The following is a 26,994-nucleotide window of genomic DNA, read 5'->3' on the forward strand; positions in this document are numbered from 1 at the left end:
CAATAAATTTTTAGTTTCGTCTCTAAAATGTAGATGTCATAGCAACCTTATTTACAGAAAATATATATTTGAAATATATCTTTAAATAAATCACTCGTATAAAGTTTTGGTCATGTGGCCTACTCATAATCCTGATTACAATACTGACATAATGAATGTGATTTATGATTTATACCATAATCGAGCAGACCTACTTTTTTTCTTCTTCACTAAATTTTACCATGAATCTCCAGGATGAGAAAGAAAATAACCCACACACATGAAACCCCCTGTGATGATGTGATTTTACTTGATTTCTGATCATTGTGTTGATGCACTTTGAGAGCTTCTATTATCAGCCTGTGACAGACAGCTACACTTGGGGACACATCTGTTGATTAAAAACAGATAAACTGAAAGACGCTTCCTGTTCTCCGACCAGCATGGAGCCAAAATCATCATTCTTTAAAAGACGGGATGTTTTGTGCTCTCTTTGTGCCTCTCTTAGTTGTATTTAATCTTTGTCAGTATAATATGAAATTGGATCATTCTGGATAAAAACTTTTTATTTATGGTTTTAAATTGATTAAAATCATTTTAGTTATATGATTAAAACTATCTGTCTGTCTGTCAATCGATCTGTCTATGGTTTATAGTAGGTTTATAAATTATATAAATAATTCTATAATAATGAAATATAATAGACATTTATTTTTAACACATTATATTGTTCTGATGTAATATTTTATTTTAGGATAATAACAATTTTCAAATGTTATAAAATATTATAAAAATACAATATTACAACACATTATATATATTATTATTAAATAATAAAAATGTGTATTATTTAAATGCATTCTCTCCATATGTATGTATGTGTATGTATATATATATATATATATATATATATATATATATATATATATATATATATATATGTGTATATATATATATATATATATATATATATATATATATATATATATATGTGTATATATATATATATATATATATATATATATATATATGTGTATGTATATGTATGTATATGTATGTGTATATATATATATATGTATATGTGTGAAGTTTATTTGCAAAAACCCAATTTAAAGTTTCAAAAATCATGTTTTTATTGTGTTTTATTGTGTTAATTAGCTGTTTTAAGGTATTTTTTAACATAGTCAAAAAAGAAATAACTGTAGTTTCATTGAGTTTAATTGGAATGCACAATGAAAAAAACATGATTTTTAAGAATTGTTAAAAACGGAGTTATCTGTTTTTGCAAATGAACTCCATATACACTCACCTAAAGGATTATTAGGAACACCATACTAATACTGTGTTTGACCCCCTTTCGCCTTCAGAACTGCCTTAATTCTACGTGGCATTGATTCAACAAGGTGCTGAAAGCATTCTTTAGAAATGTTGGCCCATATTGATAGGATAGCATCTTGCAGTTGATGGAGATTTGTGGGATGCACATCCAGGGCACGAAGCTCCCGTTCCACCACATCCCAAAGATGCTCTATTGGGTTGAGATCTGGTGACTGTGGGGGCCATTTTAGTACAGTGAACTCACTGTCATGTTCAAGAAACCAATTTGAAATGATTCGAGCTTTGTGACATGGTGCATTATCCTGCTGGAAGTAGCCATCAGAGGATGGGTACATGGTGGTCATAAAGGGATGGACATGGTCAGAAACAATGCTCAGGTAGGCCGTGGCATTTAAACGATGCCCAATTGGCACTAAGGGGCCTAAAGTGTGCCAAGAAAACATCACCCACACCATTACACCACCACCACCAGCCTGCACAGTGGTAACAAGGCATGATGGATCCATGTTCTCATTCTGTTTACGCCAAATTCTGACTCTACCATCTGAATGTCTCAACAGAAATCGAGACTCATCAGACCAGGCAACATTTTTCCAGTCTTCAACCATCCAATTTTGGTGAGCTCGTGCAAATTGTAGCCTCTTTTTCCTATTTGTAGTGGAGATGAGTGGTACCCGGTGGGGTCTTCTGCTGTTGTAGCCCATCCGCCTCAAGGTTGTGCGTGTTGTGGCTTCACAAATGCTTTGCTGCATACCTCGGTTATAACGAGTGGTTATTTCAGTCAAAGTTGCTCTTCTATCAGCTTGAATCAGTCGGCCCATTCTCCTCTGACCTCTAGCATCAACAAGGCATTTTCACCCACAGGACTGCCGCATACTGGATGTTTTTCCCTTTTCACACCATTCTTTGTAAACCCTAGAAATGGTTGTGCGTGAAAATCCCAGTAACTGAGCAGATTGTGAAATACTCAGACCGGCCCGTCTGGCACCAACAACCATGCCACGCTCAAAATTGCTTAAATCACCTTTCTTTCCCATTCTGACATTCAGTTTGGAGTTCAGGAGATTGTCTGTGTGTGTATAATATATATACACGTGTGTGTGTATAATATATATATATATATATATATATCACTTTAAAAATCATTTTACATATACATATTTAAAGGAGAAATAGTTTAATTGAACAATGACAGACTTGACTGAAAGGATTTGTGGATTTGACTCTATATATCTGAGAAGCTAATCCTCGATTACGGCTTTGTTCCATGAAGTGGCCTGTTGTTTAAGCAATAAGCATGTCTACCTGTGATTTCAAATGTGGTTTTGGTATATGAAGCACATACAATGCTATTAAGCAGTCAGCACTATGTGCACAAAGGCCTGTATAACTAGCATGATGGTCTAAGCACGTTAGTGCTTTACTTTGATATGCACTCTTGGAAGACTCGGATGTACCCATCACAGTGCTGCCAAGATTTGAGACGCAGGCTGTGGGAATGACACATAATGTCTTCAGTCAGTGCCAGCACTGTCACTCTATAAGAACTGATGCGAACACCTGCAAAAGCGTCTTAGCGAGAATGCGAGTGTTTGTCCGCACCCACGCGCGAATGTGCTCAAACATGTAATTGCTGTCAGTTTTTCTTCTTGATGGCCGGGAGGTGAGAGGGGCGGTGTGTGTGTGTGTGTGTGTCTCAGGACCAAGGGTGTAATAATAACATAGTGGAATGACCCATACGGCTAAGCCAGGCCGCTCCAAAACTTCCTTATCACTGCAGGTAGCATGGAGGGGATGTGCCAATCACCCATGCCTCTTATTGAGACCCATGTCACAAATTAAAGGGGACTAGTCTCATGTTTCTGAGCATTAGCAGGTTTAGCAGGAGTGTTTTTCTTATCATATGCTAATATAGACAGTTTGTGCGACATGCCTTCCTCCTCAAAAACTACAGAATTTGTTAATAATAACAGCTTTATATAATTTTTCATCTTTTTTACCTTTACCTGAGGATTGCTGGTTAGCGGTGCGGATCCTAGCACCTTTAGCTAGCCCTCTTGTTTCTGAGCTGCAAGAATGTGAGGTCATTCACTGGGCACTTTTCTGAGTGAATATTGATTTAACTGATTTAATTTCAGTTAATTGGCATATTATGTAATTCATTTAATTCATAATCAATTTACAGACTTAATTTGTTCATTTTCTGAATAAAATTGAGTGGCGTTTTCACATTCAGAACTGTTTTTCAGGAATTGTGTGTGGTTGCTAAAAACATTTGCACAATTTGTGCAATCCTTTGTTATGAGCTTTAAATCACAAAACTTTGGTTTACTAGAAAATAAAAGGATTGATTAAAGACTGGTTTCCTATCCCTTAAATTTGTCTTAGATGGCAAAATTGTGGCAAAAATTGCACAGTTGGCGCCGACTTTACACCTCAGAGCTGTATTTTTTGGACTTGCATTAAAAAGATGGATCCGACTCAGAGTAATTTACATTTTCATTCTCCTCGGGTACTAGCTGTCCCAAAAGGGATGAAGAGAAACAGTAAGGACTGCAGTAATCAAGACAGATGCAGAGTGAGATGGTGAAAACTGCATTCAGCAGGAAAATTGTGGCCTGAAATCAGATCTTTCACATAGACCGTATTGTTCAGAGTGAATGGCCATAATTAGTCTGCTTTGTACGATAACACAGCAGAGGCCAGTGGAGTAGCCTAATCTGAGGTGCGGATGTAGGCCAAGTGTGTCATCTATGTTTATTTGCCACAAATCCAATTAAGCATTCATCGTAAATAAGCTCATAGAGGAACATCAGGAAACGCTGTAGCTTTCTGTTTTCTCAATGATCTACTTTCTGACATAAGAATGCAAGAGTTTGAGGCCTTCAACTGCAGCAGGGATGTCATTGTTAGATTGAACATTTCTCTGACAGGATATACCTTAACCCCTCACTCCCATCCCCTTTTTTTGCTATTTTCTTTAAGTGATTGCGATTTCAAGGCAAGCGTGAATTATGCCTGGATGTTTGTCAACTTGCCCTTGAGGTGATTTTGTTTTAAAAGATGTCCGCTGATTTTTCACAGCAAGTGCTTGATATCTCTTTCTTTGTCAGATTTGTATTGACACTGAGAGTCGTCGGGCAAAAACAAGGCAGCAAATATCTCATTTGGTCATGTGGCTGGAACTCGACATATTAAAAACTCAGATCAACACGATTAGCGAGTTCATAGTCCTTGTAGGCTGCTGTATGCATGTTGTACATCATTTTATATGTTTTTGTCTCATAAAGATAACCTTCTAAAATGGGTCAGGTCTGATTGGATTCAGTCATGGGCAGCAGGGTAAAATCAATGCTAATAATAAATTGAAATAAACCATATTCAGCAACATAACAAGAGGAAGTAAAGTATTTTATATGTCTTAGTATTAATAAAAAATTATGTATTTTGGTGCCAAATCAATTGTTAACAAATGCGACAAATGAATTTGTTGCTGCTAGTCAGATTAGCCAGATGCTAACAGATGTGACATGCCACATCATCAAAAAGTACAAAACTAGCTAAAAACTGCTGTCCTTACCATGTTTTTCATCTTTTCATAGTTGACCTTTAGCTAGCCCTCTTGTTTTCTGAGCATTTTCAAGATTAGCGTGTTTTCTTATTAGTCCTGTAAAAACCACTGTATACATAGTGTTTGTCATTTTAAATGTTTTTCTTGTAAAGGTAACCCCAACCTCATCTAAACAGGTAGGTTACAGACCCCAAAGTCATGGGCAGCAAGATCAAAACAATGCTAAATGCCAATAATAAAATAGCAAGAGATGAGTAATAAACAACTCTCTTATCTTTTGGTGTTGATATATTTTGGTGCAAATCATTTTGGTGTCACTAGGTAGCAGCTAATCAATTTAACCAGATGATAACATAGACTGATTGTGTGACATGCCCTCACCCTCAAAAGCTACACAACTAGTTAAGAACAGCTGGTTTAAACCTCATTTTTCATCTTTTTTACCTTTTTAGCTGGTTAAGCGATGTGGAACCTAGCACGTTTTTGTAGCTCCCTTGTTCACTGAGCATTTCAAGATTAGCGTGTTTAGCAGGAGTGGTTTTTTTTTAAATCACTGTATACAGTGTTTGTCATTTTAAATGTTTTATCCTTGTAAAGACAACAACCTCAACTGGTAGGTTACATATCCAAATAGCCATGGGCAGCAAGATAAAATCAATGCTAAATGCTCTTTTGGTGTTAATATACACTATATTGCCAAAAGTATTGGGTCACCCCCTTCTAATGAACAGGTTTGACTACTTTAGTAATTTCCATGAGTACACATCTTAATGTTTAAGCGTATAATGATATTCTAGGGAATTGCGTGCTTCTAATTTTATAGCAACAGTTTGGACATGACCCTTTTCTATTCTAACATGACAGTGCCTCTGTGTATAAGGCACGATTCAAAAAGACATGATTGATTCAGTCAGTGTGGAACAACTTGACTGGTCTGCAAAAAGCCAAGTCCTGATCCCAACTGAACACCTCTGGTTTGACTTTAAATGCAGACCTTGAGCCAAAAACTCATCACCAAACACCAATGACTTGTAAATACACTATATGGGCAAAAACATTGTGACACCCCCTTAAAAAGGCACTTCCAAAACAAAGATGAAAGCATAGTTAGTGTATTTAAAAATTGTATTTCAATCTCTGTCTAAAATGACTGTACCCATATGTACAAGTCATTGGTCTTTGGTGATGAGTTTTTGGCTCAAGGTCTGCATTTAAAGTCACACCAGAGGTGTTCAGCTGGGATTAGGATTTGACTTTTTGCAGACCAGATTTATTTTTGAACTGTGCCTTATACAAAGATGCATTGTCATGTGAGAATAGAAAAGGGTCCTGTCCAAACTGTTGCTATAAAATTAGAAGCACACAATTCCCTAGAATATCATTATGTGCTTAAACATTAAGATTTGTACTCATGGAAATTACTAAAGTAGTCAAACCTGTTCGTTAGAAGGGGGTGACCCAATATTTTTGGCAATATATTGTATTTTGGTGCAAAATCATCTGTCACTATATAGCAGATAGTCAAATTAGCTAGATGCTAACAAAGATGTAACATGCCCTCATACTCAATAACAACAAAACTATTTAAGAACAGCTGGTTTTACCTCAGTTTTCATCTTTTTACCTTTACCCGAAGATACAGGAGCTGGTTATCGGTGCGGAATCTGGCACCTTTAGCTTGTCCCCTTGTTTCTGAGCGCTTTCAAGTGCGAGTGAGGCGACAAATGGTAAATCTTCTGTACCCACTCGGAGGATGATGATATGATACAAGCCTATTTACGGCCAAAGCACAAAAGCGTATTCGCCACAGTCCGCAGACTCAGTCACTCAGCCGCCGCTTTCAGCCTCTCGGCTAGCAGCTGCGAGCGCCATCAATCCGTTTTATTCTGTTGACCTTTCTCTAATATCCGTCTGTATAAAGCAGCTCCCGCAGACACGAACTTCATGTCTGGCTCATCGCTGGAAGGATCATCACTGTTAAAAAAAAGGACTAAGAGTAATAGTGACAGTAAACATGCTGCGGGGAGAGTCTGTTTTAAGGTATTTATTTCCCACATTTACAGCTGTCTGAAATAAATGAAAAAATAAGAACCAAAACAAAACACTGCAATTTGGCTTTCAGCCAGGAAACTAGTTAACAGTTAAATCAGATTATTTAACAAGCCCAGCATTGTCAATGAGCCAAGGTAGCTCAATAATATAACTAATTGTTATCCAGGATGAAGGAATGACCTTATGTGGGCTTTAATTGCATGGATAAAAAATTGTGATGTAAACAATTGATGAGAGTATCGAATTAGAATATGAAATAAATACATAACTGTACCTTTGTGCCAATTTCATTAACAAATAAAACGTCTGTAGAGAAATTGTAGAGATTGCTTTTTTAAATAATTATATTCATTACATGTTATTATGATTGATTTATCAAATTAATTACTGTCAGATGCATATTTAAATATTTTTCTTCATATAAAGATAATTAAAATATATTGTGGCAAATTATTAAATCATGAAGTATTGTGTGACAAAGTGGGTTTTTTAAGTTAATACATGATTTATTTCTATAGCAAATAAACTTACTAAAAATAAACAGACTATCATCTAAAATGAATCTTTAAATGACAATTTTATATATCATTAAAAATGAAGAAATATTGCTTTTTAAAAAAATGATTTCATTAATTACATGCTATGATTGATCAATCAAATTAAAATCAGTCAAAAGTCATTGTCACAAGTCAATGTAATTTTTTTTATTTCTATAGCACATAAACTTGAAGTCCACAGCAATATATTTTGCAACCGAGTTTGTGAGCCTGTAAGTAGTAAATTGACAGTCCTGACAAACTACTAATAAACAATTCCACTTGGATTGCCTTTGAAATTCATTGGTCATGTATAAAATCTTAGATATACTATTATTTTATTATGGAGAAAAACAAAAAAACAAAACAAAATCAGTCACTGACAGTTTTTGGAAGAAATAGTTCTAAAATTTGATGAAAGCCCATGGTTGTCATAATTTGGGTGATTTGAAAGTTTTTTTTTTAGGGTACCTGACCTCCCTCAACTCTGGTGACGCGGCCTGCCTGTTTTAGTAGTGATTGCACTGCAGGTGGTGTCCATTCGCTGAACGGAGCCTTTCCCAGCAATCCAACCAATGGCAATTTAATGTGCAGGTACGGATTCTGGCTCGGGTTCACATTTAAGTCCCTGTTAAACACGACACGGCAAAGGGTGGCGAAGAACCAGCGCACATACTTATTTGTCTTTTTTGTCTGCAACTTAATGGGATTACTGATTGGAAGAAAACTGTTAAGCCTGGTGACACATTGTGGAGGGAGATCGTAAATTAATCCTCGGTTTATAAGGATGCTTAAGTCATTATGCATGTGGAAAAATATTAAAATGCATATATTCATTAGTCTTGGGAGTGTTAAACAGAACTTGGCAATATTGCTGAGAATCCATTTTTCACAGTTCCCTTTACTTCCTACAAACGTTTCTGATTCCTATCAGAACCTGGCAGCACTTGTGACGCTTTAAAAAAGACGGCTTGTTTAACATCGTACAAATGAAACATACTAATTAGCATCACAGAAGAAAAAAACTACATATCTATACTGCATTTAATGGGAAACTCAACAAAATGTCTCACAAAAGCTGTGATTTTTCACACTATAACAGCAGGATTGGACTGTGAAGGACGTGTTTTGACAGTTTTTAAACCGAGCTGGGCGAATTTAGCGGTATAGAGGTACTCTTGTCTCTTGCGTTGATCTCTGGCCCCAACTGTTACAATGACTACACGTGATCCTGTCTTTTCAGATGTCAGACCAAACCAACACGGTGCTCTCTATCGAGACAAGGCCAAGCATTTGTGTACTATCTAGTGAAAGGGTGAGAGGAAAACAGAGATGCTTGACAGAAATCTCTCAGTAATTTCCGGGTCATTTAAAGTAACATGCTGCTCTGAAGAACACAGACCTGCGTACTTGCACTCTGAAAGCTTCCCCAGTGAAAATCAGAAGATCAGGAGAAAAAAGAAGAATATTAGTTAACTGGCGATAAACACACACACAAATATATATATATATATATATATATATATATATATATATATATATATATATATATATAAATAAATAAATATAAATAAAAGAAGGGACTGTTTGTGACTGCTTTTATTGCTTTGAAAATCAAAGTTGCAAAAACAAGCTACCTCTTTCTTGCCTTCTGTTTTTCTCTTTCTCTCTCTCGTGGTGTTTGGCGCTTTATGTGTGGAATAATAGGGATGATGCTTTTATATTGATTGTTAACCCTGAAGTAATCACTCAGAAGATGAAGATAATAAGCTCAGCAGAGAACTAGAGAGGAGCATGACTGATGCCTGGCAAAATGCTCATGCACTGGTAATGATGTCCCCCTGTATTGATTATTACTTCCCACTTCCCCCGGCGATTAGTTACATATTTAATGCAATTCCGTTAAAACAGTGAAAACATTTATTCAGTCTTTCTGTGCCATATATCTATTGCAATATCAGTGTCCATTCTTCACAATTTGCTTAATGCGGTTTATATCAAGATGTTAATCCAGGACTGATGGGGGCAGTATATTTCTATGAAAAATTGATTTTCAATGGAATTCTGAACGCAAAGGGTTGTGGGTAACCAGAGCAGAAAGATAATGTGAGGGAGTGGTTCAGATTAGAAGGGCTGGGTGATACAGTATGAACATTAGCAATGTTCAACATCCAAAGGGGAGGGGCGGGTGGGAACTAAGGAGGAGGCTCAGGAGGAGGACGGACACCTGGGAGGGGGTCGGCAGACAGAGACCAGGGAGGGAGGAGCCAGGGAAGAGACAGAAGGGACCCGGAGTGGGAGGAGCACAGCTGGACCCAGGCCGCAGCCATGACGGTGGCCCACGGTGGAGCCGATGGAGGGAGGAGCCATGGAGGAGGAATGGCCGCCGACTCCAGGGGGCCGACCAACGGCGGCGGAGAGGAGAGGGGACAGTTCGATCTCCAGATCAATCTCCCAGTCAATCAGATCTTCTTCAACATCCAGCAGCCCCAGATCTATAGTCAGCTCACCCTTAGCCGTGGTGCAGGGGGCGGAGCTCCACTCCGTGCTCACACTGTCCGCGGCAATCTCCCATGTGGCCAGGCTCTATTGCCGGCTCTTGCACCTTGACTAACGTCATCAGCGGCTCTGGCTCCGCGGCGATCCTCAGCACTGTCGCTCCGTGCAGCGATGGCTCGTCGGTCGCGGCGTGCTCCGGCTCTCCGTCAGCGGTGGGCTCGGGCATGCACTCCGTGCAGTGGGGAGATGGTGGGCTGGGCACTAGGTCTGGAACGGATCTGGCAAGATCATCCTCAGGGCAGATGGTGAGTGGCGATCCATTTCTCGCCAGAGTCCACTCCACGAAGGCGGCAAAATCCTCTCGAGGACTATCTTCGGATGGTTGTCCGGGTGGCTGGTGGCGTTAGCTAACAACAGGAACAGTCTTGTATGGTCCTCGAGAGATCGGTCCTGCTGCTCCAGCATTCGGGCCGGACAAGGGGATCCATGGGGCACAACGGAAAGAAAAACACCGAGAGAAAACACGGAAACAAAACGGAGGGTAGGCGTAGAGGTAACTGTTTGTAGGTCGGTTCTTCTGTCACGTTTCTCAGGAACACGGTAGCAAGGAATGTGGAGACACAGATAATTTACAAATAGAGTCTTTAATAATCCACAGGGAGCATAGGAGACACAAGGAATGACATACAAGAACCGACAAACACTAACTGAAGGACCGGGGCTTTTAAACATAGGATAATTAGGGAGAAAGACGAGACACACCTGGAATCAAATTAACAATCAATATGAGGGAGAAACTGGGTCATGGAACACATGGGGAGCAAAAAACACAACAAAAACAGTCCATGATATATATATATATATATAATTGTCTTTCATTCATTGCACTGAAATGGCTTCAAATAATTTTTCTTCTTTAATTGTGAAGTCGTTCATATCAAGTACATTAAAAATGCTTATATTAAAATGAAAATACAAAAAAAATACTAAATTACAATAATTAATCAAGCCATATTTTTCCACAGTTATATTCAGTAATATAGATAGATAGATAGATAGATAGATAGATAGATAGATAGATAGATAGATAGATAGATAGATAGATAGATAGATAGATAGATAGATAGATAGATTTCCAGAGTTTTCCATCCCAGAAAATAGAAGTTAGCCGCATGTCTGTTGTTATCTGATGTCACCAGGGCATTGGCTAACACAATCTCATACTTCCCTGCCCACTTGTGGGCATATTTCAATGTCACTCACGCTTTCTCGGGTCACGGCGGACCACCATCAATCTCTGTCATTGGCCTGCTCTCTGTTGTGCAAACACTACTCATGCCTGACAGAGCAGCACTGCATGTTTCGCTCCCGTCCAATCCATATTGACGTGTGTCATTTAGAGCTGTGGTCAATCACGAGTCTTTATCACTCCCGTCGCTCCCACCACCCGCTGACAGCTTCCCATCTGGAGCTTATGAAAAACACCAAAGATGCTTAATGGAAACTGCCTTCTGCCAGCGTAAACGGTAATAGAGTCAGTCCCGATGTGGTGGAGAAGTGCAGGTCGGGAAATGATACCTGCTGTTTGGAGCACATCCAGAAAATCCATATGTATTGAGACGAATGTGGATTTCCATACTTTGAAGCTGTCAGTGCAGCCACATTGTGAGGGTAATGATGCCGAAGGTGTGAGAGCCCTACAAATATCACTTCACTTTTCCCCACAGTTTGTCTGCGGGAGAATTAATTAGCAGTTTTGTTTGAGAAAGTTAGGCATGAAATGGCATTCATTGTCTTTTAATGGAGAGTTGAGCAAACAGTCTGACTTTTTTCTTTTGTTTCTGCCCTCCATCAGGTACCGTGTGATTGTATGTGACACCCTGTTTGATTGATAATTAGGTTGTGATGACTAGAGGGACTTAAAACTTTAATTATAATATGATTAAACAATGCCCCCCTCATATGGGATCAGGCTAACGATGCAGGAAAGCCTGCATTTAATCCCTGTAAGAATGACTCGGAGCATCACAGGAATGGTAATGAGAGCTTGCAGAGAGAACCCTAATATCCGCTGCATGGGGCTCCGTCTTCCTGCCAGCAGTTGTGGGCTTCGATCTGTTACCACACATACACGCACAAGCTGGAATGGGGAACTTTCTCTTTCACATTCACTGCTCTTAACATAATGACCCTCACTCAACATTGCATATTTTGGATGTCACTTATTTTACACCCAATTTGGTTTATAGAATTGACTGCTAAAATGTTTATTTTTGTTTTATTTATTCTTACATGCTTGGGTTTATACACTGTATTGTTGTGTATTTATTTTATGTATATATTTTAATAATATTTATTTTAAGTAAATGCGGCTAGCATATGCACTGACATACTGTATCTGCATTTTCACCTGGAGCGATATGGCCCAAATTGAATTTAGTCATATGCATGGGGATAGAATCCTCTCCTTTGAAAGCATTAGACGCTCAGGTTAGGACCTCAATGGCTGGAGCTTAAACTGCTGCCCACTGTGATATGTCAGAATGCATGACCCAAGCAGCTTGAAACTGTAGAGAACCACGTCAGAGCCATATCACCTTGCTTAACCTTTCATTGCCACCGTATAATGAATCTGAATGGGTATGTCGGTCTATATCCAGGCCTAGCGTTAAAGCCTGGCTCTGTCAGGCCATTTTGTCTTAAGGCAAAGTGCTCTGCAACATTACAGGTGTACGCAGCTGCCCTCTACACTTCACTTGCACTCGCTGGCTTTAACCTTGCATTTGCTTACTTGCTTCCCTTTGTTTCGAGTCTAAATCAAACCAGTCCCGAAATAAGTCAGCTTGCAGAAGGTGTATTTCTCAATGGTCATTAAATCTGGATTATGTTGTCTTTCACGTCCTTCAGGTTCCTTCTTAATGGAAAAGTGTTTCCAGGGAGAGTGTTAGTTAAGTTAGTACGTATGGGCTAACTCATCTACAATGCATAGCTGACATTTACACAGCATGTCTTGAGAGCTCCCTGAACATGCGCTAACGCAATCTAATGATTATTTATGTATAAATTCTGCTCATGTTGTGCGTGCTACTATATGCGGATGAAGAATTTATGAAAGGAAGAAACAATAAAGCCTTTTTTTGGAGTTCTTTTGAATTGATTCATATGGTAAAGGCTCAATTATACTCTCTGTCTTACCTAGGAAGCTAACCACTGTTTGACAAATCCATTGCGGTGTTGCTTTTCATTAAGGCATGAAATGTGTGTATATTTGTTTATCAGTATGTGTGTTCCCCCGACCCACCGTTCAATGCTCCAGTAGATTTATTCAATGGCATCCCTTCGTTTGGCTGCGTGCGGGTGCAAAAGTGCATGCATAATGCATGTCGGCTATGCGGATCTACTTTAGACCATGTTATTTGGGAATTTTTAAGCACCCAGGCTCGATGCATCAACGTCCCCTGTGTTTTTCCTTTTCTTCCCCAGCTAGCAGTCACCTTGACCTTTCTAAAGGTTAATTTGATATTTTATTCAAGTTTGCAAGATATGAAAATAGTTAAGCTCTCTGTAGCTGTGAATTAGCTCTCATAACAAGAGCATAGTAGCTTTGCCTGCTGGAGAAAATAACTTAAACTAGTTGAATAGGCTCATCTGTTTTGAGATTTTAGGCACTTTCAGCTGGTCTAGTTGAGAAACCAGCTAAAGACTAGCTTGGCCATATTGGGAAACCATAAAACCAGCTCAACTCCAGTTAAACCAGCTGTTTTATTTTCTTTAATTCATTTAATCAGGTGGTTCAGGTGGTCTACCCTTGCTAAATTGGTCTTTTTGATTATTTTAGAAGGAATTTGGATATGTGTCAGCTGGCCAGGCTGGGTGAGATTAGCTAAGTCAGCTTCGGATACCAGAAAATGAGCTGGACACCATCTTGGATAGGTGGTAAGACCAGGTAAAAACCAGCAATACCACCTTAGTTGAATACTTGTAGCAGTTAATCTAGTCTAATGTGGTTATCTAGTCTAGCCTGGACAAACCAAACCAGTTAGACTGATCTGTTTAGATGGTTTTACAGAGTTTGTTTAGCACTTGTGAGCTGGTCTGATTAGGAAACTATCCGAAGAACAACTTGGCCATGCTGACAGACCAGTTAAATCAGCCTAAGCTGGTTAGCTTGACAACCCTGGCCAAATTGGTTAGATTGGTCTATTTTGATGATTTTAAAAGGGTTTTGGAGACTTGTGAGCAGGCCAGACTAGGGACTGCTTGACCAGCTAAAGACCAGCTTGTCCACATTCGGTTAGTCTTCAGCTAATGAGACCACCTTTAGTTGAATTTTGTAGCATGTAGTCCAGTCTAATGTGGCTAGCAAGTCTCTTAGCCTTGCCAAACCAGTTAGTTTTGTCTGTTTAGATGGTTTTAGAGGAGGTTTGGACACATGCTGCTGGTCAGAATCAGAATGAGAATGAGCTTTATTGGCCAAGTACACATACGCGGAATTTGTTATAGTTACAGAAGCTCTACAGTGCAACAGAAAGACAGCAACAGGACAGGACACAGATATTAAAAGAATAATATACAAATAGGCAATGTACAAAACGGAAAAAGCACAATATATAATATAGACAATTATGTGTGTACAGGTCTGATATGTGCAAATTTGAAATGCAAAACAAAATAAAATAAAAAATAAGTTTGGTCACACTGACAGACCAGATAAAACCAGCAATACCATCTTTAATTGAATTTTATCGTGAACTGGTCCGTTAGCCTGGCCAAACCAGTTAGGCTGGTCTATTTATATGGTTTTAGAGGAACTTTTGACTGGGTGATCACCTAAAGTTTAGGTGGTTTAGGTCCTAAACCACCTAAAGACCAACTTGGCCATATTGGAAGACCAGTTAAACCAAATAAATCCAGCAATACCATCTTTAGATGAAAATTATGGTTAACTCGTCCATTAGCTTGGCCAAACCAGTTAGGCTGGTCTATTTAGATAGTTTTAGAGGAATGTTTGACACTTGTCAGCTGCTCAGACTAAGTGACCACCTAAACCAGCTAAAACCAGCTTGGCCACATTGGGGAAACCAGAAAACAAGCTGAACACCAGCTTGCATATGTGAGGTGTCAAATTAAACCAGATAAAGCCAACAATGCCTAATAAACTGAGTTTTTGTACCTGGTAAACCAGACTAATATGGTTAGCTGGTCTCTCAACCTGCATGGTCAAACCAAAGGTTGTCAGCTGTAACTTCAATAGACTGGTTTAAGTTATATTTTTTTTAGCAACTTAACTGGTTAGACTTGTGTGTTTTGTTGGTGCAGAGAGGCTTTGTGCAGTTTGTTTTATTATAATAGCTAGATTATATGGTTAATTGCATTTTATTGTTAGCATTTAGCACTGTTTTTTACTGCTGTATTTGACCCATCAAAACAAGCCTGTTGTGGCTCATTTTTAGGCTGTAACCCACTAGTTTGAAACCACTAATCAAGAGTATCACAAGACGTGGGCTATAAATTAAGCATGTTGTGAAGGTTTTTTTTCCTTTATGAACTGTTCATGATACTGCTTCGTAAGAGAGGAAACGTGCACTCTTCTCATTAGACATGTTAATTTAGTTTTAAAGGGTGGAGAAACTACTTAGGCTCTCCTTTGATCATTATTCATCAAAGCTCCGAAATGCACGAGCAGGTTGCGCTTGTCCTTGTGCGGGACTTGCCAACAAAATTGTTTAAAGATTCACGTGAAAAATGTCCCACTCGTTTTTGCAAATGAGCAACAATGCTGTTTCTCAGAGCTTACGGTTCAGCCAATTTCATATGCATGGGATTCAGCTTATATGCCTCTATCTCCTGCCCTATCTTGCAAATGAGAAAGGTTATCTCACTCGCGGCAACTGATGAATGAATGAGCGTGCAGAGGTTTAGGCCGTCATGCTCCTCCAGGCTGCAGGCCAGGTGAGACATATCCTGCGGGCTTAATATTTCGTACTCTTAAAGGGGAGAGACTCCCACTGAGATCAGATCCGGAACCTTCCGTAGCGCTGCAGGATCCTGCCGGCTGGAAGCCCTTTAAGAGAGGAGTGAGCGTAAAATGGAACAAAGGCGATTACACCCTGTTCTTTGCTCTCAGTAACTATGGTAGATAAAAGTATAAAAGCAGTTGTCATACAGTTTCCTAAATCAGTACAGTTGGGGACTGCAGAGGAAAATTGGACTTTAGTCTGACAAAAAGTCTAATTATGAAGTAATATTGTAAAAGTTAATGTTATATATTAAAAGTAGAAAAATTACATTTTACTAATTTAATGATATTCTTTTTGTGAGCGTTTGAACAGACTACATTGCAGAAATTGCAGTGTGCTCTTGTATGATTGATAAACTCTGTATTTTTTTCTAGCTCTATCAACTTTTATTTTACTTCATTTAAAATGCACATTCGTTAATCTATCTGCTGGTTTAATTGTATTGTATTAAAAATGCATTCCATCTCCCAGTTTATCTGTCTCAATTGTTTTTTTTTAAATATTTCATTCATTCACTTATTTGTTTATTTATTTTAAATATGCATTCTTTCTATCTACTCTTATATTATATTGTTATATTATATTATTATTTATTTATTTTTATTATGTTATATTTTATAACTTTTTATTTTTTTACTAAGAATTTGGGGGGGGGGGGTAAATGTTAAATTATTTGAATTATTTTATTAACACAATCTTAATTAAAATATCAAATAAGTATTTATTTATATATATATATATATTTCAACAGAAGTGCTAGAGCTACATATCAGCTTAAAGGAGGGCCTTTGAATAATGTGTTGGACAAAAGGGGCTCCTTGGGTTCAAAAACAACTGAGAACCATTGATCTAGCTCAAATCTTCTAAACTTGGTAATATCCTCTTTGTTTTATTTGCTACTTGAGCATTGGTCCATTACATATACTGGATAGATGCGGTGATTCCTTCAGCTTGGCCCTTAACACTAGTAAAGAAGATGATGTTAGCGGGGAAGAGCATAGTTTCAAGCACTGGAAATGGCACCACTGACTCAACATTTCCAGGAAGTCGAAGACCCTCTAAACTCTCAGTGGAGCCTTCATGATCGCGGGGAGATATGTCAGAGTTGACATTTAGACATTTGGAGGAGGTTGATGTAGAAGATGTCTGTTTTTGGTGCAGGAGTGGGGGTGGCTGCGCTCAAAGGTTGTTTGAAGGAGCGTGAAATGCGATACTGAGAGGGCTAGAGGTGGTTGTTGTTCGCAGTGATATAGCTGCACTGGGAGTAGGTGTTGGAGTCATTGGCATACAGATGGTTCCGAAAGGAAGCCCTTAATTGGGCAAGTGAGGTAGCTGTGGGTGGAGGTGCTATCCAATGCCAGTTTAATGTGGGTTTGACCTCACACCCTTCCGTCTGTCCAGTTAAATGTATGCAACAATAATCCCATATGTTACTGAGCATCGCGAAGATCTTTTAAGAAACCCCAATGTGCTTTACTCGCACACAAGGTCCAAATTCTTGCTAATGAGGGGTGTATTAAGAAAATTTACTGGCAAATATTTTTAATATACATTTTTAAGTATTTAAGCATTTCTCTTTCACAGTTTTTAAATGCATGGCTCAATCAATGCCAATATTATGGGTTAAATTTTCAGTACTAATAAAACGTAACCTTGAATGCTTTAAGTCGCTTCAGATGAAAGCATCTGCCAAATGAAATGGAAAGTGTGACAAACGGTGCAGGCAATCATATTTCTCTTGAGCATGAAACTGCAGTGTTTTTTGAAAAAAATGCATACATTTTTATGGTTTTTACATGTGTGGCTCTAGCAACAGCAATGTTATTGGTTCAATTTACAGGAAGTACTAATAAAATGTAAACACTGAATACATTTTACGTCACTACACAAGTCCAGATAAGTCCACATTCGTTTCTTTGTAAAACTGTGCCTGTGACAAAAAATGGAAGATTTTGTGATTATATTTAGATTTAGTCTTTAGATAAACGTATGATTTGTAAAGACTGAAGTAAATGCTGTTCTATGTGCTAGTCATGACATTTTTTTGTCTTTAGTAGACAGGTTGATCCTTTGATTCGCTTATGTCAAGTTCACTCATGTCCAACTAAGTTACCAACTAAATTATCCATTTTAAATTGACCAGTTTATTTACTTGACAATTTTTAGTCATTTTTTGCGAGAATTCATTTTAGACTGCATCAAAATATTATGCCACATTACATCACATCTTGTGGCTTAGTTTTTGCCTTAATCCAGAAGCTCATGTTTTGTTTGCCTTCATTTGTGGGGACTGTGATCGCCCTGGGCACCAGTGGTGAATTTGGCACACTGAATAGCTGGACAGACGTGGCCAGGAAAGGGCTGCAGTCCAGAAAGCATTCGTACACAAAGCCCTGGTCACAGAACCCGCTCTGGCTGCAAAATGGAACCACGCCAGCAGCTCTCCAGGCCTTGGTTGACTGATGGGTGCTGTAGAAGTTGATGTTTTGTAGGATAACGGTGTCCTTCACCTAGTTTTCTGCTGGTTTTCTAAATGGACCTTCTTGGCATTGTGTGTATGTGTGTGCGTCCTCACTAAGAACTCTATTGTGTTGTGGCAGGAAACTGGAAAGAGTGGTGTTTAACTGCAGCTGCAATATCCGTTGGATCCAGCTGTGGCAGCAGCGAGGCGAAGCCGGACTCCATAACCAGCAGCTGTTCTGCAACAACGGAGTCTCCAAGATCCCTCTACAGCTCATGAACATCTCACACTGTGGTATGGGACATTTTCTCTAAACTGTGGTTGCCATAAAAGAAATGTCTTGGGTTCAATAAAAGGATAGTATACCCAAAAATGACAATTCTGCCATCATTTACCCTCATGCCATTCTAAACCTGTATTACTTTATTTCTCCTGTATTATTTTTTAAGGTCCAATTCTCACTTTTTACAAACCATTAACTATGACTTTTGCCTCAATAAACTCCTAATTTGCTGCTTATTAATAGTTAGTAAGATGTAGTTAAGTTTAGCTATTGGGTAGGATTATGGATGTAGAATATGGTCATGAAGAATATGTGCTTTATAAGTACTAATAAACAGCCAATATGTTAATAATATGCATGCATGGTCCCTATATTAAAGTGTTAACAAAGATATTTTCCAACAAAATGGTCCAATGTTGTTTTGGACTTCATAGACTTTCAATACAGACATTCTTCAAAATATTGTATTTCATGTTCTGCAGAAGAAAGACATAAAGTCAGACAGGTTTGGATTGACATGAGTGAGTAAATGATGGCAGAATTGTCATTTTTGGCTAAAATCAAAATTCTTCAACCACATTTGTAACTATTTGATTACCACAGAAAATAAATGTGTATATTTTCTAAATTTGTGGAAAACGTTCCTTAAAAGAATATATATATAATATTGTAGCTCTAAAACGTAAACAATTGTAAATTTTAGCATGAGCCTAGTGTGGTAAAATTGTTTCCTGATGTTGTTTGTGTAAAATTATAGATAGTGCTTTAATGTCATGACCTTAAAATGGTATTTTTAAAATAAGGGACGAATCGAAATAATGAAATTCTTGCAACAAATGCTGTCAATAGCGCTCAGCCATTTCATTTATTTAGATTAACTTGTACATATTTATGTTAGCATAAATAACTTTTGTTGTTTTTGTACCATGACTGCTTGTCTATTTCCCACCAAGATTTGCCAGAAATCAGCGTAAGTCACAGTAATCTGACGGTGATAGAAGGTGACAGGGTCACAATCACCTGTAATGGGTCAGGGGTGCCGGTACCAGAAGTGGACTGGACTGTTGGTGGACTGCACTCCATTAACACACACCAAGTAAGTTTTGTAGCATTTTGACCCGCAATCAACATGCATTTTATGTACCTTTTAAGGATATTAGTCAAGGTAGATGGCATATTTAATTTAGTAGAACAAACAGCTTTAGAAAACATGGGTCTAAACCAGCTAAAAAAAAAAAAGCAGCTTAAACCAGTTTAAACCAGCCATATGTGCTTTTGCAGCTGGATAGCCAGTACCTTTTTTAAATGGACTGTATGTATATCCCTAACAGTCTGGTTTTATGTTTAAAATTAAATTTGGCATTTACTCAATTTAAGATCTATTAAATGACTCTCTTGAGCCTTGCAGTGGCTGGTTTACACCATAAACCATTTGTTGTAACCATCTGTGCAAGCTTGGTTGTGTTTCCAAAGGCTATTGTGTCTTTCTCTCTTCCAGTCCAATCAATATCCACCGAATGTCCACTCCATCAACTTAACTCTGGTCAACGTCAGCCGAGACGATAACAGCTTCATGCTAACCTGCATTGCAGAGAATATAGTTGGGATGACTAATGCCTCAATACAGCTTTCAGTACAGTGTAAGTGCCTCTTTTCTTGCCCCCTGCCACTTGAATATCTTTACATTCAGCCTCACTGCCTCTAACGTGCCAATTCTGCCTCTGTCTAGCTCACTGAACTGGCTTTGTCTGCCTCTTTAGCTTGTTACTGTCACTTGCTACTGTGCCTCATGGCTACCAACTCAATTTCTTAATTTGTTTTGCCTTTTATTTTAAAGCTAGGCGTTTAGGGAGGGGAGATCACCAGAAAGCTTTTTTTATTTTTTGGAAGTAGTAAGTACTATTGATCACAATGGCTCTGGGAAATGCAGAATCAATGCTATAGCGAGGTAGAGGTGAAGTGTGTAATTTTTGTTACTAAAATACTTTCTATTATTCTAGCTTAGCATCTAGGAACTTAAAAGTAAGCCATTGTGGCTGGTGGCTGATTTTGCTCAAAAGTGTAAACATTGTGGCTCTGTAGGGCTTTCAAAACATTGCTGTTTGTTTTAGGATTCGACCTGCTTAGCATAGCAACTTGCTCAGCTAGTGGTGTGAGTTTGGGGACTGACCAATGACAGAGAGAGAGAGAGAGAGAGAGAGAGAGTGTGTTCTGGAAACCTGTTTGACAACAGCTTGTTTTAACACACTTTTATGGCAGTGTGGCAGTTTGTAACTATTTTACATTTTAGTGAATTGGTAGCCATTCTTATGAATTCACACAATCTTATTTGTACGTTTTCGTCACTTCTGCTTACTTGCGCTTCTGTTTAGGGGTGGCCCTTTATGCTTACATTTTTATTTCCCCTTAAAAATTGTTTACATACAAATCATGTTATTAAATCATACAAAATCACCACCTTTACGTTTTCTCATGAGATCGGGTTGGATTGTTTTGTAGTTCTGTTTAGTGATGTTAGTGGCACAGAAATTACACACTGCCCTTTAAATGTTGTTTTGTATATTAGTTCACTGTTTTATAATTATTAGTATTTTATTCTAGCCAATTTTGTGCAAATGACTGTTTTGTCAAATCAAAAAAAAAAAAAAAATCACTGTAAGGCTCATGAAATTTGTTATAAAATAATGATTATTTTCTTCACCAGAAACAGTCCTACTTCGACAAAAAAAGAAATCACAGGTTCTACACAACGCAGTATGTTGTAGGAAAGTCATTTGTGTAGTTTATTGATCTATGAAAGCAAGGGCTGTTCTTCATCTGGACTTTTCACACACAAAAAAGGCTGTAAGTGAAATATTAGAGAGATTTATCAATGTTATCATGTTTCAGTGTGGAGCAGACTACATGTGATTGCTTTGTGGCAGAGTTAGGTGGTGTATTTTCTGTGTTTGTGTGTTGGGAATGGTATGTGGGAATCAGACACTTGAAAATGTTCCAGTTTTTATTCACTTAAAATGTGTTTTCTGTCTTATATTACATTTGGAAAAAAATCAATGCACGTTGCATTTTTAGCGGTAAGAAAAAAGGAAGTTTATTTTCCCATATAGGGGCAGGCATGCAAAAATAATGTCCCAAATGAAAAAGAAAATGAAAGAAACGACAATCCTGAGGCTATAAGCAACTCATGAAAATTGGCAAAAAGAAACTATGCCTATAATCAAATATATAAATCCTACCCCTGAGAAACAATAACCAAACAAATCCAAAAAAGACAATGAAAAGGCCAAGAACAAAGACAAACACTGCCTTAAACAAGGATGTGACTCTACCAAAAAACACAAAAGCATAATGAAACTTTGGTTTATCTAATTAAACGAAACTAGTACATAAATCTTAACTCCAGAACAGACTAACCAGCTCGTCCTTTGTGCCTAGTTAAAACTATTTGAGAACTCAAATTATGTTTTACAATGTGTCACAATAACATGAAATAGCGATTAAAATATTAATTCAACTGTTGTCAGATTCACCTGGTAAGCCTGTGATGCTTAGCTATTAATTAAACTAAAAAAAATGAAAAAAAACTGTGTCTACAGTTAGAAAATGCAATGCAACAACACAATGCAATATCCAACAACAGCTATTTCTGCCCACTTGGTATGAAGTAAGGCAATTAAAGACCTTATAAGAACACAGCTATATACAGCGAAATTTGAGGTTGCGGTGTTGTATCGGTATTTACATTTATACTGAATGGTGTTGGCCAACAACAGTGTAACATGATTCTTCCCACACTCAATATCTATTGACCGTGTAAGATTTGCTTAGAGCGGCAAAATCTGTGGAAATAAGAAAAAGTCAGTCAGTCTCTCTCTCTCTCTATTTGTCTCTCACAATCTCCAGCCTTGAGACTGGAGAATAATCAAAAAAATACTTGAAGTCAATGAATTAAAAGGTTTTGGTGTAGTCATGCAGACTCCAAACATTTGAGTAGTCCAGTATTATAATATTTAAGATTAAATAACTTATTCTAGAAGAAATTAGTGAAAGTAGTTATATTCATGACACATTGAAGTTAATTAACCATTGATTTGACACCTGATGAATGTTTAAAATGAACGTTTGACATATTTAGAGCATCATAATTGCTGACAGTTACTGTCAAACATACGGTGTGTGGAAAAGATGATGGAAACATTTATGGCCTGCAGTTGTTTCCCACCTTTGGCTCTGCGCCTTCATTCCATGAAACATCAGCTCATCTAAATGCTTGATGATCAGCCAGGCAGTTAACCTGGGATCTTCTTGTCCAAGAGGCAGGATAGCGGATCAAACAAATATCTGTATGGACCACCTGTGCCGCAGAGGCCAAAGTCCCACTCATGCATAAACACAGTTTATGATAATCCATGCTCATTGGTCTATGGATTTATGTTGGATGGTGGCACAAAGTACTTAATCCTCTCTGTATAAAAATATTTTGTTTCTCTCCTGCAGTCCCTCCTGTTATCATTAAGTTTGAGGAGCCGCAGAGGTGGCACGACACGTGTATGATCTTCACGGTGCGTGCAAATCCCCTGCCCTCCCTGCGCTGGTACTATAAGGGTGAGGAGATCAAGCCGACTGAATACGTACGGCCAGAGATGGATGTCTACCAGGACAATCTAGAGGGATGCCTCATGTTCAAAAACCCCACACACCACAACAATGGCAATTACACGTTGGAGGCCAGCAACTTCCTGGGCGTGGCCGTCAAAACTGTGTACGCCCACTTCCTACGGCCACCTTTTGATGGTATGTGACTTGATTACTTCGCCTGTTGTTCTAAAACCTATAGTTACATAGTGTTTCCCAATGAGTGTTCTGTCAAATGCAACTGAAAATGTTTTTTCCCATAAAGTGTTATTACACCTTTGAAAAGTACTATGTTGATTTTCCACATGTGGGAAATAAAAGTCAAGTTAAAAGTCTCTTGTACTGGTGCAAGCGTATAAGGAGGGTTTCTATGATTAGAGCTGTTAGGTCACAGATGCCGTGTTGAAAAACAGAACATACTGGATGTCGGTTAAAGGCCCTGCCTGAATAACTTATTAACACCCAAGGTGAGAATCCAACAGGTTTAGAGATAAATATAGATACAGATCCTCACTTGGAAAGTTCGCATTTCTTGGGGTAATGCTACAGTGGACATAAGTGTGTGAGTGTCATACTGAAAGACTTGGATTCAATCTGTACTTTTAAATAGGTACGCACAAGTAAAGTGAGGGTGAAAAGACTGATACTACACACACACACACAAAAACCTGAGGTTTTACTGTTTATTTAAAGTATGCATGTGGCATTTTTTTTTTACATGAAATAGATTTTTAAATTACTTTTAAAAAAAATTATATATATGTATATGTATATATATGTATATATGTGTGTGTAGCATAACATTTTTTATTAAATTAATTGAGTTGATGATTATTACATGATTATTACATATTAATAATTATTACATTTTAAAATGTTCAAATAAAAGAATAATCCATTTTAAATGATAATAAGATTTCAAAATATTACTTTTTTACAGTATTTATGATCAAATAAATGCAGTCTTGGTGAGCATAAGAGATTTTATTAAATTAAAAAAAAAAAATGGTACCAAGCCCAAAATGTTGAGCATTAGTAGAGTATTCATCACTTATAATGTTTTATTACATTCGAAAAAAATCATCAAATATTATTTACACTAGTGTTTTATTACTTTTGGACCTCACGGCACTGTTATTTTGTGCACATGAACATGTATACATGCAGATCATATGATGCCCTCATGTCTAATTTCACATCAATATAATGTTTAATTGCATGTTAAATATTGCAATTGTTAAATTCTAAGACTCATATTTGAACATTGCCATAATTGCACAAGAAATGCACTGAAGGGTAAATGCTGATCATAGTATAATAACAATTTAAAAATGTGTTTACCTGAGTCCTTAGAGCTGATCTCGATATAGTCATATCTAGTAATTATATACCACTGTATGTTTTTTCCCCTCTTTTCTCTGTAGACTACACAGAATATGGTGAGTTTCTCCCTTTAATTGTTTGCTGCATGTATTTGTGTAACTTATTCATTAGTTTTGTTTATCATAAAACAAAGAATGATTTAGAAAGAAGTAATTTGGTCTGTGCACTGAACAAACAACTACCCTCCAAACAATTACCTTGGCCTTATTCTCAAATGGCCGGCCGCCATAGTTAGGCATGCTGTTATTAGACCTGTTTTGTATATTTGGCATAATGTGACCGCTATCTGTCAGTATGGGAGAAAAATCAGATCCTTTTCCACAAGAAACTGTCTCAGAGACAGTTACTGACCGAAGAATGTTTCTTACACTGATATCACCCTAGTTTACCATATTTAATCAAGTGGAGGCACAGAAACTGTGCAAATGACAGATTGTTACTTTCAGAGCTCTGAATGAAGTTAGATGGCTGTAATATAAAGTATCAGGTCGTACAAACCGGCCCTCTTTTGAGGTAAAAAAACAGAAAAATAAGAACAGCCTAAGGTTTTTGTTCAGTACAACATGAATAATAGCGGCAGCCTAATCTAGAATTGGACTCCCTGTTGAAATGGCAGTAACCTTGCAAAAAACGGGTCTAATCAAACAGTATTTGCCCCAAGACATATTTAGTGAATAATCCCTGACGGTTCTCTTAAAACCAGGGTTTGTCTAGTCCTTTCCTGGAGGGCCATCTACCAGCAGAGTTTAGCTCTGGCACTACTTAAACACACCTGAACCAGAAAATCAAGGTCTTCAGATACTAGAAACTTCAAGGCAGGTGTGTTGGAGATGAATTCTGCATGAAGTGGCCTTCCAAGAGCAAGTCTTAAAACAGTTACTCAGAGTGAACATACAATACATCCATAACCTTTTAAAGGCTGGTTTGAATCTGTATCTGTCTGTCAAAGTTGGAAGTAAACTTTCAAGATTTTGATATAGCAATTTTTTTTTCAATCAGTATTTTAATATAACAAATGTAAGGTATTTTTTAATATATATATATATATTAGACATATAATTTTACCTTTTTTGTATTAAATTAATTGTCTTAAATTTCTGTCAAATTACAATATTATTAATTTTATATACCAAATTATACTCAAAACTCTTGTGTTAGTACTTAGTACTTTTTTTTTACAACAAAATAACAATCAACAAATTAATACTTCAGTAAGGATGCATTGGAACTGATCAAAGCACAAGGTGAAAACTCATTTTGGGGTCTCAGTAATGTACAGATGTCCATGTGGTATTATTTTATCTTCAAAAGGTTCAAAAATGTATTTTTCTTCATCATCTTCTTTTTTCTGAGCAACAAACTCTTGTTTGTTTTCTAGCGAGTCCAACTCCGACAGCTAGTACAACCATGCCACATCGGCCTGAAGAGGACACGTTTGGAGTGAGTGTTGTTGGGTTTTTTTTCTCCTGAGATCGAAAGCACCCATATGAAGTATAATGAGGTTTCTTGAACATCTTGTTCCCAGGAACACATGGCAGTGGTGTCAAAAACAAACTATTCTAAACCATTTTCTTTTAGTGCATTTTTTTTTCTCCTCACACTCTTCCTCCTATCTGCCAGTTCCCTTGTGGCATGTGTTTTACAACTGCTTAAAAAAGTACTTTTGTTCATCTTTGTGCTATAATTGACTGGATAGAGATTATATTCTCATCTGAAGGTTTTAATAAGGAATCCAGTGCCGGCACAATGAGTGAGCATGCCCCTTGATTGTTTGGAGGTCCTTGTTACAGGGAAAAGCTTTTTTTGCTTTAGATAGCTTTATTCTAGCACGCTGACTGCTTTGATTTAGTGTTTATTGTCTTTTATTTGGTGTTTATATTGGTGTATTTAGACATTATATTAAATTGTACGCTTTGTATTTCCCATAAGGAAGTGTATCTTGACCGTGCCGCTATCTCTGTTTTATAACACCTAACCTGAATCATTATAATCTTTTTTTTCTCTCTTTTATATGCTTTGCCCTTCTCTTTTCATGCAATTTATCAACGCTACCGCTGCCATATGCAACTTATGACTCCAATTACATAAACCTCTCATGATTACAGCATCAACATCAATACAAATCATATAAACAAGTCAAGACACGCTCTAGGTTTCCTATAAAATTGCATTTTTCCTCCTGTGCGAGACACAAGAGATTAGATTTGATTTAGTATTTGACACATTTTAAGTTGCTA

The 26,994-nt window shown here is 37.6% G+C and overlaps 1 protein-coding gene across 1 annotated transcript in view; it reads left to right on the plus strand.

The window, feature by feature from the left end:
• Positions 1–26,994, plus strand: part of ntrk3a (neurotrophic tyrosine kinase, receptor, type 3a) — a 207,904-nt gene that overhangs the window by 86,874 nt on the left and 94,036 nt on the right. Inside the window, exons 5-9 of the mRNA XM_079414124.1 lie at positions 18,596–18,750; positions 19,693–19,835; positions 20,238–20,379; positions 23,237–23,533; positions 26,136–26,197. Of these exons, the coding sequence (XP_079270250.1) occupies positions 18,596–18,750; positions 19,693–19,835; positions 20,238–20,379; positions 23,237–23,533; positions 26,136–26,197 (799 nt within the window). The remainder of the gene's footprint in view (positions 1–18,595; positions 18,751–19,692; positions 19,836–20,237; positions 20,380–23,236; positions 23,534–26,135; positions 26,198–26,994) is intronic.

The sequence above is a fragment of the Barbus barbus genome, assembly GCF_936440315.1.
Source record: "Barbus barbus genome assembly, chromosome: 50".
Lineage (NCBI taxonomy): Eukaryota > Metazoa > Chordata > Actinopteri > Cypriniformes > Cyprinidae > Barbus > Barbus barbus.